The following is a 13434-nucleotide window of genomic DNA, read 5'->3' on the forward strand; positions in this document are numbered from 1 at the left end:
GGACAATACAATAGATAATACTCAAAATGATCAAGTTCCTTTCCCCACCAGTAGTGGTAGAGTTGTAAAATCACGAATAATGTAATTCATGTCTTTGAGTTATTATGATTATTTTGTTGTGCTATTATTGTTGTATTATTCCTCAGTATTAATTTTGTTTTCAAGTAATATCATTTAAGTATTAAGTAATTTTCTTTGTTATATAACCCTCATTTATATTGATGTAAGTTTTATGTTTTGAGTGTAGCCATCCACTCAAAAGGTGGGAGAATTGTGGCGACACACTGCCTTTCTGTGGCAAGCCTAAAGAATTCGTCTGTCACGAGGATCACGTGCCCAGATGCATCATTACGTCTACGTCTGCTTTTCTGTTTGATAGTTAGTTGCATTTAATATTTTGTAGAATTAGAAATGGCGTGAAAATAAATGTTGGTGTTTTTAAAAAGTGTCGGCTCAGATTTTCGAACCGATGATTTACTTGTTAAGCAATAAGGACATCAGGAGTCTATGAAAGGGCCTCGCCAGTCCTTTCTTTCTTTTCTCATCAATATGTGCAGTGCAATGGCGCCCATGTCAGCAACTACTTTAAAATCCTTCCCGACTCGGAACAGACTTGTGTAACTAATCATTTCATTAATTCTCATTTTTTCACGCTGAAAGTTGACTTCGATAATTTACAATAGGTTTGTATAATACTCTGAGTGGAATGTGGTGCGAAGTTCCATTATAAACCTTGTTTGTCTTGATAATTACTGATGCCTCTCATTTCATTGAAACAGTTTACAAAAACCTTGTGTAAATAATATCCTTTAATAATTTACTAAAAGTGATCTTAGTTTGGCTTAGAATTTGAATAACACAATCGATTTTAAGAAAGATAAGGTATAGGTTCATCTTCTTTAAAAGCAAAAAAAATTCTATAGAGTTTCCTTCCCTAATCCTTAACAGAAAGGTCCCCTGAAAACATTTACGCCAAACTTACACTGCTTTTCTGCCAAAGTTTAAATTTTATATTTTTACATTTGCATGTGTTCTTCCAGTGAATAAGAGACGCCCTCCGAGTACCAAGTATTAAAATTAGAATATAGCCATCAGTCAAATAATTTTAAAAAATGTTTTGAACAGTTCGTAGACAATTTTTTTTTTTTTTTTTTTTTTTTTGCCGTTTGCTACTAAAAAGGTTTTTGAAGTACTTATTTACAGATTTATCGTTGTATTTATATTAAATAAGTTAAATTACATTGCTGTTTTGAAAGATAATTTTTTTCGTCGCTTAATATTATCAAAATAGTCGTGGCTAAATGTGATCGTATTAAGCGCTGCTTACTGCATTATTCAAGATAATTATTTAGTTTCTTGAATCAGTTAAGAAATACTGATTGAATAAATTATCAGTGCATTTGCTTTAATAAATTGATCGACACCTGATTGAATAAATTATGTGTTTCTTACCGTAATTTGCTGGACTATTTTTAGATCAAGATATCTCTAGAGCCCAGCGAGGATTACAAACTCGTTTACGACTCTTCATCTCACAAGATGTGTGTATGCGGGAGTAAAAGTGAATCTCATCGTTTCATGTTACGTCCCGTAAGTTTAGGCCGGGTGAACATAACTGTATACGGGTCTTCATTTGAAGCTGACGATGAAATTTGTGGCAATGAAGTCACTGCAAAACTAAGTGCCAGAGATGCTATCACGAAACAACTTCTTGTTGAGGTATGCTTTTCTGCCATTTTTTTAAAAATTGAAACTGTTTTTAATGTACACAGGACAGATTATTTTATTTTTTTAAACATCATGCAATTGCATAATTGGTATATAAAATTTTGATAACTCTGTCAACAATGCTTTTAGTTTGTGTTCTGTACAGTGCCCGATTGTGGATTATCTGGTTTGCAGATTATCCGTGCGTGGTGTATGCCGGACGCTATGTGCGAGAATGTATAAAAATCAACGCGCAGTTACGGAGCATGCTTTGAAAACCGTGGAATTGCGTTTTTATGTTTAGTTTCAACGATTGCCTCCTACAGTTCGTTCTGCATGTGCATACTTGAAGAGCATCTTTTGGGTTGATCGCTGTCAATTTTCTATTTTGTGTGTATTTTAGAGTATAATTTCTTCTTATTTTTTAAAAACCAGTTTAAAAATTTTAGAACTAAAATATGAATAGCTACAAGTGTTAAGCGCAAGACAGGTGTTTTAATACTAAAACAAAAGCGTCCACTAATTGGAAAATTTGACTGAGAGCAACGACTTCTGTTGAAACTCTGTTAGACTTCGTTAACCAAAAGGATTTCGAATGGAATGATAAAATAGCACTTCGGAAAATGCGCACTGAAATTCGACAAAGATTTATACGTTCATAAAAACGGAGTAAAATTACTGATTTTTTAAGAAATAAACGCACACAATATGTATGAAAACTACAGACAATCAGAAGACTTATGGTTCAATCCTAACATTCCAGTGAAATAACACAGAAGAATTCAACCTAACGATATAAATTGTTTGTGTAATGACAGAAACGTGTCTCCTGCTTGCGAGATTAACAAACACAAATTAAGAGTAAATCTGTCATGCCTCGCGCTCGTTCAAACACGAGATGGGTTCTTCTGTGTAAACTTACCATAGTGGGAAAATAACACTTGTCCGCTTTGACATTTTCTTCACTAATTTATTACACAAACTGCACTATTGATACACCATACAACGAATACGCTGTAAAATAAACTATATACAATATATATATACAAGGCGCGCAAAAGAAATTAAAACATATTTCAGTTCTCTACATTCTCACACGGCCTGCTCGCCGGTCCAACTCCAAGTACCAACCCGTCCAGTCTTTCTTCCCCCCCCCACCCCCACCGGCCTGCCTCGACCATGGAGGTAGGAAAGGGTACCTCCATGGTCGAGGCAGGCCGGTGGTCTTACTTCCTACCTCCATTGCCTCGACCGGTTTTTTCGGGGAAGGTCACTTCCGTTCTTCGTCTTTTATCAGGGGAAGGAACTTCACAAAATCAAAATATTTAAAATGGTAGATTTATACTACAGCGCGTCTACAAGTCTAGACCCAGGCTCAGATATCACGCGAGCAAATAGATAGGCTAAAGCTGAATCAAGTAAATTCAGATATAAAGTATCGAGACGATCAACGAGTATAGCCAAACGTTCTGTCTCTAACTTGACATTTGTATACGACATTTGCAAATTTATGGTAAGGTACACTATCTCTGTTGGCTCTACAATGTCTCAAACCTAACAGATACATTTCATTTGCTGAAGCTAGGATATACACTGCTCTACCGATCGATGGCCATTAGGAAAGGCTATAATTTGCAAATGTTCTTTCGCTACTTAAAACAGATTTAGAGTTTTATTTTTTCATATTTTCAAGGAAATAAAGCTACATTTTAGATTATGACTACTTGTTTGTTAAAGAAATACATGTTTTAATTCTCGTATTATTGTCCAATATTGATAGCATTTTCATTTGGGCATTAATAACATCTCTTTTTTCCTTTCTTTAGGCAGAAGGATTTCCAAAGGAAGAAGTACTAAACTATTTTATATGCCCTGAAGGTAAGTCAACTTAATAATCACTGTGCGTTTAGAAATCAAATTATATGTATAGAGTAAAATCAGGTATAATAACGATGCATATGCGTAGAATAGGAGTATTTAAGCTCAATCATTTTCAGATAACCATTTTCTTAATGCAAAACATTTTGTTGAAAAGCTCTTTAGTTCAACAAAGTTTAAACTGATGCTCCATTTTTTTCCGTTATCCAAATAAAGCTAGAAAATGTAATTAGCATATAAATTTTTTAACACAGATATACTGCATATGATCTTACGAAATGTGTTTTACGGATTAAAAGGACTGAATATTACACATTTACTTTATGCAATTAAATTACATGTACAGTGATCAAGCTACATTAGTAGATTGTTCAGTATGTTTCCTGCAATATACTGCTATAATCTGAAAGATATATGATGCATTTTACGCATCGCAGAATTTACAGAAACGGTAATTTCTTAGTCCGCATGAAAGATCCAAGTGGGATGAAATTAAAAACATTATCTAATGTAATGGAAAAGGAAATAAATGTGAAAGATTTGATTATTATATTTTTGGACGTATTGAAAGTCAATCAGTAATAAATATAAAGGAGGTAATCATTATCATACGGTTACAACGTATATTGAATGCTTATAATTCATTTAATGAGTGAAACAGTAAGAACAAAATTGGAAATAGTTGTTGTTAGCAGACGTTCAGAGGATTACTTCTTACCGAGGTTCATAATACGTTGGAAACATTTTTAAAGTTAAATTCAAGGTGTAGATCTTGGTAAATATTATCCGTTAGCACACAATCATTTTCATGAATGACTTAGATTATATACTAAATTAAGAAGATATACTATATACTAGCGTACTTACCCCCTTTTTTGTTAATTTTGCCGTACGAAATTCGAGAGGGGGAAATTATGCGAATAATTTTAATTCCGATAGAGGCAGTTACAGTAAGAACAAAACAAATGGAAAGTATTCATGAATAAACTACCCATAATTCTGGCAATATTATTCATTTAAAGAAACCTACATCCCAGTTAGAATGCATAGGAATAATAACATTACATTAGCTAATAAGATCTCACTCGCTGTTATTGTTGTTCACTTTTATTACCATTGCTAATTTAACACTGCTGGAAGCACTGAATGGGTGATCTTATGCAGCAAGTCGTCGCCATCGTCACCGTTGTTATCGTCTTCGTCATCGTTCAATCTGCTTTCTGAGGTGTAGCGATATTCAGAATATTAAGAACTTTAGCTCGCTCCGTTGTCTTGAAGCTCATCACTAATATTTCATCATTAGTCACAGTTTGCGTTCCTAACTCTACGAGCAAATAAATTAGTAACATCATAAAACTTGTTACGTAAACGAATCCATTTAAAAATGTAAGAAAGTTTGTTTACTGAAGGTCTCAAAAAAAAAGGGGGAAATTACATGAATTTTTGCAAAATTTCGATTTGCTGTGAGATCGATCTTTTAACTAAGCAATTTGTAACTTTAATTTAAATAATAAATTAGAGTTCTTACCATCGCATCGAATATCGGCATCCGTAAATTGGCAATTTTTCAGGTTGTGTATTTTACAGCCTATTAAAAAATATTATATTTGTGCAATATTTGACAGTCGCCATGGCTGAAAAGTGCTATGCAGTGGGGAAATGTAAAGAAAGTCAGTGACAGAACGGATCTTGTAAAATGGAAAGAATAAATGTTCTGGTACAAATAACCGTAAGTCTATTTTTCAAGTCAATAAAGTTCTTTTTATTCCACTTTCGTTAATCTTGCTGTCTAGCTGTACTCCTCATTTCTGAAGAGTCCAGTGTGATCTTAACTTTAGATTAGAAAACTGTATCCTTAATATCAGGAATCAGTGTACATTGAAGAAGAGAAAGATTTTCACTTCCATGATTTTGTTTTACAGTTAATCAAAAGAACAGACATTTTTTCTTCTGTGTCCCAAGTAGCACGACAACGTCGTAACGACGTTGCAAACTCGTCGCGGATGTCGTTACAAAAACGTTGACATATGTCGTCTTTAAGACGCCCAGGTGTACGCGAAACACCACTATTTTGCAACCGTTGCAAAGACGTCTTTATTACGTCTTTGCAGATGAGGTTTTTGTCGCACAGACTTCGTTATTGCATCTTTCTTAGGTATATTTCGGGCTTGTGAAAGCATCGTATCACGACATCTTAACGACGCCTAATGCTCGCAGAATTCGACCTTTTTGCAACAGTTGTCAAAACGTCGTTATTATGTCCTTGTGTTACATATTGATTTATACAAAAAAAAAAAAAAAAAAAAAAGGGCTAATTCATGCTTTTTTTTTTTTTTTTTTTTTTTTTTTTTCTTTTTTAAAATTTTGTATTCCTTGTATTTTTCTAAAGTTTAAATAGTTTATAATTACCTGAAAACCAGAAGATAACACGATTTTTCTCTTTAGAATAAATGTGCACAATTAATAATAGCTTTAATTATTTTCAGAGCTTTAAACTATATTTTTAAATAACTTAAATTCCAAGTTACGATTATTTAAGATTTCATCATTTTTTTGTCTTAATCATTTAATATGTAAGTGAGAGTAAATATTAAAGTGGTTATTATAAATATACAATATTAATAGTAGGTTTTAAGTAAATAAAACTCAATCAGACATAAATAAAAGTAAAGATATATGTGTGGGTAAAAGAAAGAGCGTTTCTGATTAAAACAGCGTTATCACATTTATTTCTGTTAAATCTCGGAGTCATTGAATATTGCCCTTGTCGTGATAAATTAGGAAGCCCTTCTTAAGGTAACATAATCAGTATTTTACCTGAACTCAAGTATAAATTTATTCGCATTTTATAGTAAAAAGTATAGCCATTAACTTCTATATCTCCAAGATATACAAATGAAAGACTGTATAAAGTAGTTAATAAATGTGATCAAAAATATTAATAACCAAAAAAATCTAATAACCAAAGAAACTTCCCATATTCATATCTGAAATGAAATAATAACCTAACAAAATAGCATACATGATAGAACTATTTAAGAAAAAACATGAACTAGTAGTATTTGAAAGTATAAATATCAGAAGGAAGGTAACAGAACTAAAAATTCCAATTAATAAAAAATTGTGTTTTTTAAATAGTAAGCAATTAAAAGTGCAATAATTTTGAATTTACTAGTAATGCTGATGTTTCTTAACACTATTTCTTTCGATCATATGTTAATGTATTTACTTCTTTTTAGTTTCTATATTTTAGTATAGTGGTAGATTACAATGATTATTTCATGCACTTTTTATAATCAATAACTTTCATTTTGTTACTGTACTGAAATAATTTAAATAATATAATATACGATAGTAAGCTAAGTACGTTAAAGTAAGCTTTTCTTTAAATAGCGCGCGATGAAACTTTTTGTTTCTATTTATTATGAATTTCTTTGTTATTACAAGCATATAAAAAGTAAGCGAAGAAAATCCTTATATATATATAAGTGGCTAAAGTGTGTGTCGGCGATAGTTTATTGTTGCCAACCAGAAAAATGGACTCGGAAATTAACGTTTTCGCAGTTTTTATTTAATATCTCGGCCGATTAAAGTCGTACGAAGATGAAAACGGTACTGATGGATTCGGAGAATTTTTTGGAATTCGAGGATACGCGTCTCGAATTTCAACGCGGCGCCGCTCCGTAGATATTCGAGAAAAAAGAATTTGGCACATAGCCAAATCCCTCTAATAGGGAAAACCCAAGAAAGAAAGTGGAAAATGTAGGAAAAAATTAGTTTTTAATTAATATCTCGGCTAATTAAAGTTCCACGAAGACGTGAATGATCAAAATGGCGCGCCAAGAACCTGCGGAATCCAACGGTGCGCTTCGCTAAGCCCGGTAGCCAGCCGTTTCGGAGGAGATGATGTTACTTCACCCCATATATATATGCGGCTTAAGTGTTTGTCTGTCGCCGACAGTTTATTGGTTGCTTGCGTAACTGTGCTAGCCAATGGGATGAAGTTGCCACGGCACAGGGTTGCCGTTTCAATTGAGACGTAGACAAGTTCCTGTAAAACTTGCCTTTGCTATGACCATCAATAAGTCTCAGGACCAAACGCTTAAGCGTGTTGGCATATTTTTACCTGAGCCTGCATTTGGACACGGTCAACTTTATGTTGCCTGTTCAAGGGTTCGCGAAAGAACGGATGTAAAATTTAAAATTTTGGATGGTCCTTTGCAAGGCGAGCTTAAAAATGATTGAAAGATCTACACAAGAAGTGTTGTGTACAAAGAGATCTTTGACATGTGAATTAATATTTAATTATTTAAATCACCTTTATTGAGCTAGCGGTGGGTTCTTAAGAAATGTACCGCCAGTGTTTTTTTTTATTGTACTTTAAGCAATTACACGTTAAGCAATTAAGCAAGTAGAAGGGGGAAACCCCGTGGGGCAGTAAGCAAAGGGGCGTCCTCGCCGCCTGCCCTGGGTATTTCAGTATAAATTAGCTGACACCTTTGCACAAATCATTTTAATTACAATTTATAATATCTAGAACAGCGGTCATTTCGTATGACCGCCGGGCTTTCTAGTAGAATATTTCCAACATTTATTTATTTAGATAATCTAATAAACATACATAACGGCAATATTTAAAAAAACGCGAATTACACACTATTTGGAAGAATAGATACCAAACGAAAAGTAATAAAAGTGCAATTTGCAATCAATAAAAAATATTTAGTGTTTTTTAATATTACACAATTAAATATCACATAATTATTGATTACAATGTTTCATAGAAATGCTAATGTTTCCTTAATACTCGTTTTCCAACCATACATTTCATTAACTGTTTAAAATCATTAACCTTTTCTGCATACTATACACAAGACAACATATCATAGAATGTGCATTATTATTAATTTTAATGTATTGCTTCTTTCTATTACATATATCTAATTCATCTTCAGCAGTCATATTAAGTACTAGTACCAGTCCAATAATTTCTTTGTATTTTGAAAATAATGAACATACCATAACAGCTTGAATTGTTGTTGCTTCTGCATTGATTGCATTTTCAGCAAAACCAGAAAATGCCTTGTATGTTATTTTTGGTTTTATATGAATTAATTCTGAGCACCAGCACAATAATCGATTAATATCAATGATATATGATATAGCACTTAGGACGTTATAACGTAAGTAAGCACAAAGCTAATAAAGGTATCCAAATACTGCACCGCTGGAAAGTCTCGAAGTTGTTCGAAAAGTCTTCTTCCTGCCCCCAAATAAATCATGACACATGCGCTTACAAATTGAAATTGGCTGGTAAAAAAGCGTTAGCACGTTCCCTGAGGAAAAGGTAGAAGCGTTCAGTGTCTGTCCTCCCAGAATAGTCTGTGTCGTGTTGTAATTGAAAAGGAGTTAAAGTATCTTTCGGCCATTCGATGCAATGCTTCGCTGTGAGGAAAGGTACTTGAGCAAACAATTTCTTTGAGAAGAAACAAATCCCTGTCGTACTATAATCACATTATTTTGCAAACTTCTGATACTCTGACTTCATTTCTCGTTCAGCTCGTTCTACGGATGCAAAATTTCCACAGAGTTCAAACTATAAAATTACGGGACGTCCAGTATATGATAGTTATTAAAAAATGCATTATTAAAGATTCCAGGAATGTCAGAAGCACTAGGCCACCTATTAATGTCTCAATGCATGCTACTTCGAATATGATATATTTATAATTGTTTGCAATTCAAACATGGCTACTACCCTATAAGAATTTCCAGTGAACATTTTTAACAGTTTACAATAGAAGAACACATCTGTTTCTATCAAAATTACTGTACTACAAGATTTGCTCTTCCCGACCTGAAATCTTTGAGAGTGTGATGTAACTGACTCATAATTTGCTCAATAGTAACTATGCCCTACTCCGTTCGTTTCTCCCACTACTGTAAGTCAAGTGACGTTACTGAATTTTACGGTTGGAAAGAATGTAACTTTGTTTGTCTACTGACCTTGGTTTCAGTAATGTTACAATTTCGCATCAAAAACGGTACGATATTTATCATTTCTTTTTTTCCCTTAAAAGACGTTTTTATCCAATCTTTTGATAATCATGCTTCAAATTTAAAATCTTGTGTAATCATTATTTCTTACCAGTATGGCTTGCATGCCTCTTCAAAAGTAACCGAATGTTGTATTTTTGAAGTAAAACTATGAGCATTACTTCAAAAAATGAGAAATAAACAAATAATCCTTACCTAATGATTAATCCTTTTATCAGTCTTTTGACTTTTAGCTGAAATTACACATTTTTTACACTTAGTAAATTACTTTAATTATAGTCCTTCACATTAATTGATAACATCATATCTGTGTTCCTATATCCATTTGTCATATCTTTTAGAAAGAGTGTTTTTTGATATCTTTATTTTTCTTTTGCTTCAGTTTCGCTTAATAAGTAAAAGTCGCTCTTATTCTATAACGAAATGGCAGGGTCATAAGGTCACATAAAAGAAGAAGAGACTGAAGATTAATTTGGACAAGGATGTCTCGTGAGAATAAGCTGAAAATTATTATTTTTTTAACTTACAAACACGTTTTCAATAGTTGTTAAAATAGTCTTTATTAAAATAATTAAATCGTTGGCAATGTTAAAAACGCAAGCTCGAGAGCCACGAATTGCTCTCTCACGTAAAATGTTAAGAATTTGATTTTTGAATTAGTTAGTTTTTTTTCTCTGCAGAATTGTATGTAGCCATTCTTTTTGCGTTCAATAAAATTTTTATGCTGTGTTTTGTTTTGAACCTGATGTCACAACCCAGGTTTTGTATAGGGGTTTCGGCCACTACATCACAGCAGAAACAGTCGTATAACACGGTAACACGGTTTTATTCCAGTACTTTAATGAAAATGCGAAAAACCTCTTTTAACAACTTATGCATTTACATATTTCAATAACAGGATTTTTATTTTAAACATTTACAAAACTATGTTACGTACTTTTTCATCGTGTGACCTAGTAACATAATTCATACACACAGAAATAAAATAAATTCCAGGAATACCGTATTCTTTCAGATAGAAATTATTTTGAAATCGAGTCGTGCCCATCATTTACATAATATGCTTTTGGGCTCCAAGTAGATTCAGATGGTAGACTGCATAAACTGTGCTTTCAGCAGAAAATTTTTAAAAAATATTTGGTTATGTGTTAGTAATTTGCTTTATCGTTTTCAGGTGTAATTATTGCGAAATTATATCTCTGTACCAAACCATGACTGAAAATAAGAAAACAAGTTTTGAAAGAAACTTTATTTCTTTGAAGATGAAAATACAAATTTTGAATCGTTTGTTAAAAGAGGAAAGGCGTCTGATGTCGCAACATGTCTAAATATAAAATGAGGCAATAGTGAGAAGCATTAAAAATATTTTGTCTCTAAAAGTTTTCGAAAAGCGTTCCTCTATTTCATGTTGATTGGTCGTCCCGTATAACACGGTTTCACAGAACAAGGTATATTTTAGAAACCTCTCTACTATGTTATAGGAGGGATACCTATAACAAGCTTATTAATAAAATGTTTATAAAGCAGCAGTTATGGGAGGTGTATTATAACTTTTTGAAAACAATCAATATTGTTGCGTGCGTACGGATTCGTTACTAAATGAATGCACAAGTCCGATGAAAAATGAACAAAAATTTATTATTATCACAACAAAAATGCTTAAATTTTCTCAAATTATCACGCAGTATTACAATATCTCACAGTAGTTTTCTTTTAACTACTCAAATGTCCAATAGAACGTAATTCAAAACAGCTAAAGAACGCTAATCCGCGAATTCGCTACAATCAACAACAGTAGTTTTCTAAACAACAACAAACTAAGCAACTACTACGAACTGAGATGTTTTCCTCCTTTTATAACATTTTAAAATCACGCGCTAGAATTTTCCAGTACTTTCTCGAAATGAAAAAGAGTTATTTATTTATTTAATTCACGCGCTCTTGTATTTTCAATTTTCCGGCTTAGCTTTCTTTTAATATTCGTCACGCGCTGCACTGCGCGAGAAATAAAACCATTTAATTTATAATTGAACTAACATTTGCTTTTTAAATACCAAATTCGTAACACTGCTCCCTTCCCAAGGACTGCACGTCCCGGGCAGTACAATCCCTGGATAGGAAGCTAAACTTACAACTGTGGCATAAATGCAACTGAGGCATAAACATTACATTACAATATCAAACAACATGAACAATAAATGCAATAACTAACTTGAACAAATCAAATGCTATCAAATACTAAATATAAAACAAATACTAAATACAAATCAAATACTAAATACAAATCAAATACTAAATGCAAATCAAATACTAAATACAAATCAAATACTAAATGCAAATCAAATACTAAATACAAATCAAATCAAATACAAATTTATAAACAAAAAGGACCATGGTCTTATACTATTTACAGTTATTTACATTATGTACTATGGCCATAGTAATGAGCTAACCTGTCGTAATGACCGACTTTAGGTTTAGAGTTCGAAGACTTACGGAGACGTCATTCAGTCTGTTCAGCACTTTACATGGACCATCCGAAGGTGACTGTAGTTTAGGACTGAGTCCTTTTCCTTGAATCGGGTTCCACAACCACACCTTGTCTCTTTTGTTGAATCTATGTCCAGTAGCTCTCGCGTTGTATCTGGTCTTCACTTTCTCCGTCGCCAAGTTCACTCGCTTTCGTGCGGAACGGTGCATCACTTCAAAACGGGCCTTGACATCTTGGATGTGTTCCTCAGGCGATGAAGGCGCATCCGTACGGCGATGAAACAGACGGTCACAAGGCAGACGAATGTCTCGACCGAAGAGCATCTGAGATGGAGAATAGCTGGTAGTCTGGTGTTTCTTTTCGACCCTAGCATGATTTCGGCTGTTTCTCGAGCTGGTTCTTTCGGACAAAGCGTCGGCATTTCCAGGTGAGGATCCCTTCATAGGATGGATAGTCATGTCTTCAGATCCTGAAAGCAGTTTGTTGTTTTTCAAGTCTAAGGTAAAATTGTATTTCCTTAAAAAGTCCAATCCGAGTATGCATGGATCTGTGATATCCGCCACATATGCCGTGTGATGGTAGGCGGCACTTCCAAACGTGATGCTTACGTTTAACTTCCCAGTTATGTCGATCTTGTCACCAGACGCAGTCTGAAGGGTAACACAGGATGGCGTCCAAATAAGTTTATCTTTAAACTGTTCAGCTAAATCTTTCCTAATGATGGTAACATTAGCTCCTGTGTCAATGATCATATTGCAAGGAACTCCATCGATATTCCCATTAATGGACAGTCCGTTACTGTTGCCACTCACTGTATAAATTTTAAGCGCTTTAAAACAAGGTTTTTCATTATCTGGCAACCTCCGTTCCTCGATATGGTCACTAATTTGTTTACTGCGTCGTTGCTGGGAAATGGTCTTATTTTCCGTACCTCGGGGTGTTTTGCAGTTTCTTCGTATGTGGCCTTCAACTCCGCAGTTCCAGCACTTTAGAACTACTTTCTTTTCACTTCTGTTCCGTCTCAAGCCACTGACTTGTCTGGTAAAATCATCTGCTTTATATTCCGTACCCTGGGGTGTTCTGCAATTCCGTCTTAGGTGACCTTCACTACCACATCTCCAACAGCTTACAGCTACTTTGTTCTCACTGCTACTCCGTATCAAAGCATCGACTTGTCTGGCTAAATCATCTAAACGAGCCATCAGTTGATCCACTGGCTCATGGACTCGCACAGCTCTAACTGGGTAGCGATCTCTATTAGTTGCTTCCTGGGCTGCCTCGAACTTCATGGCGTACACTAG

The 13434-nt window shown here is 33.9% G+C and overlaps 1 protein-coding gene across 1 annotated transcript in view; it reads left to right on the forward strand.

Moving 5' to 3' along the window:
• LOC118200891 (murinoglobulin-2-like) overlaps nucleotides 1-13434 on the forward strand; it is a 215983-nt gene that overhangs the window by 143015 nt on the left and 59534 nt on the right. The window contains exons 20-21 of the mRNA XM_085825147.1: nucleotides 1477-1719; nucleotides 3534-3585. Coding sequence (XP_085681273.1) covers nucleotides 1477-1719; nucleotides 3534-3585 — 295 coding nt within the window. The remainder of the gene's footprint in view (nucleotides 1-1476; nucleotides 1720-3533; nucleotides 3586-13434) is intronic.

The sequence above is a fragment of the Stegodyphus dumicola genome, chromosome 10 (assembly GCF_044657685.1).
Source record: "Stegodyphus dumicola isolate Sdum_Otavi_A_Nest chromosome 10, ASM4465768v1".
Lineage (NCBI taxonomy): Eukaryota > Metazoa > Arthropoda > Arachnida > Araneae > Eresidae > Stegodyphus > Stegodyphus dumicola.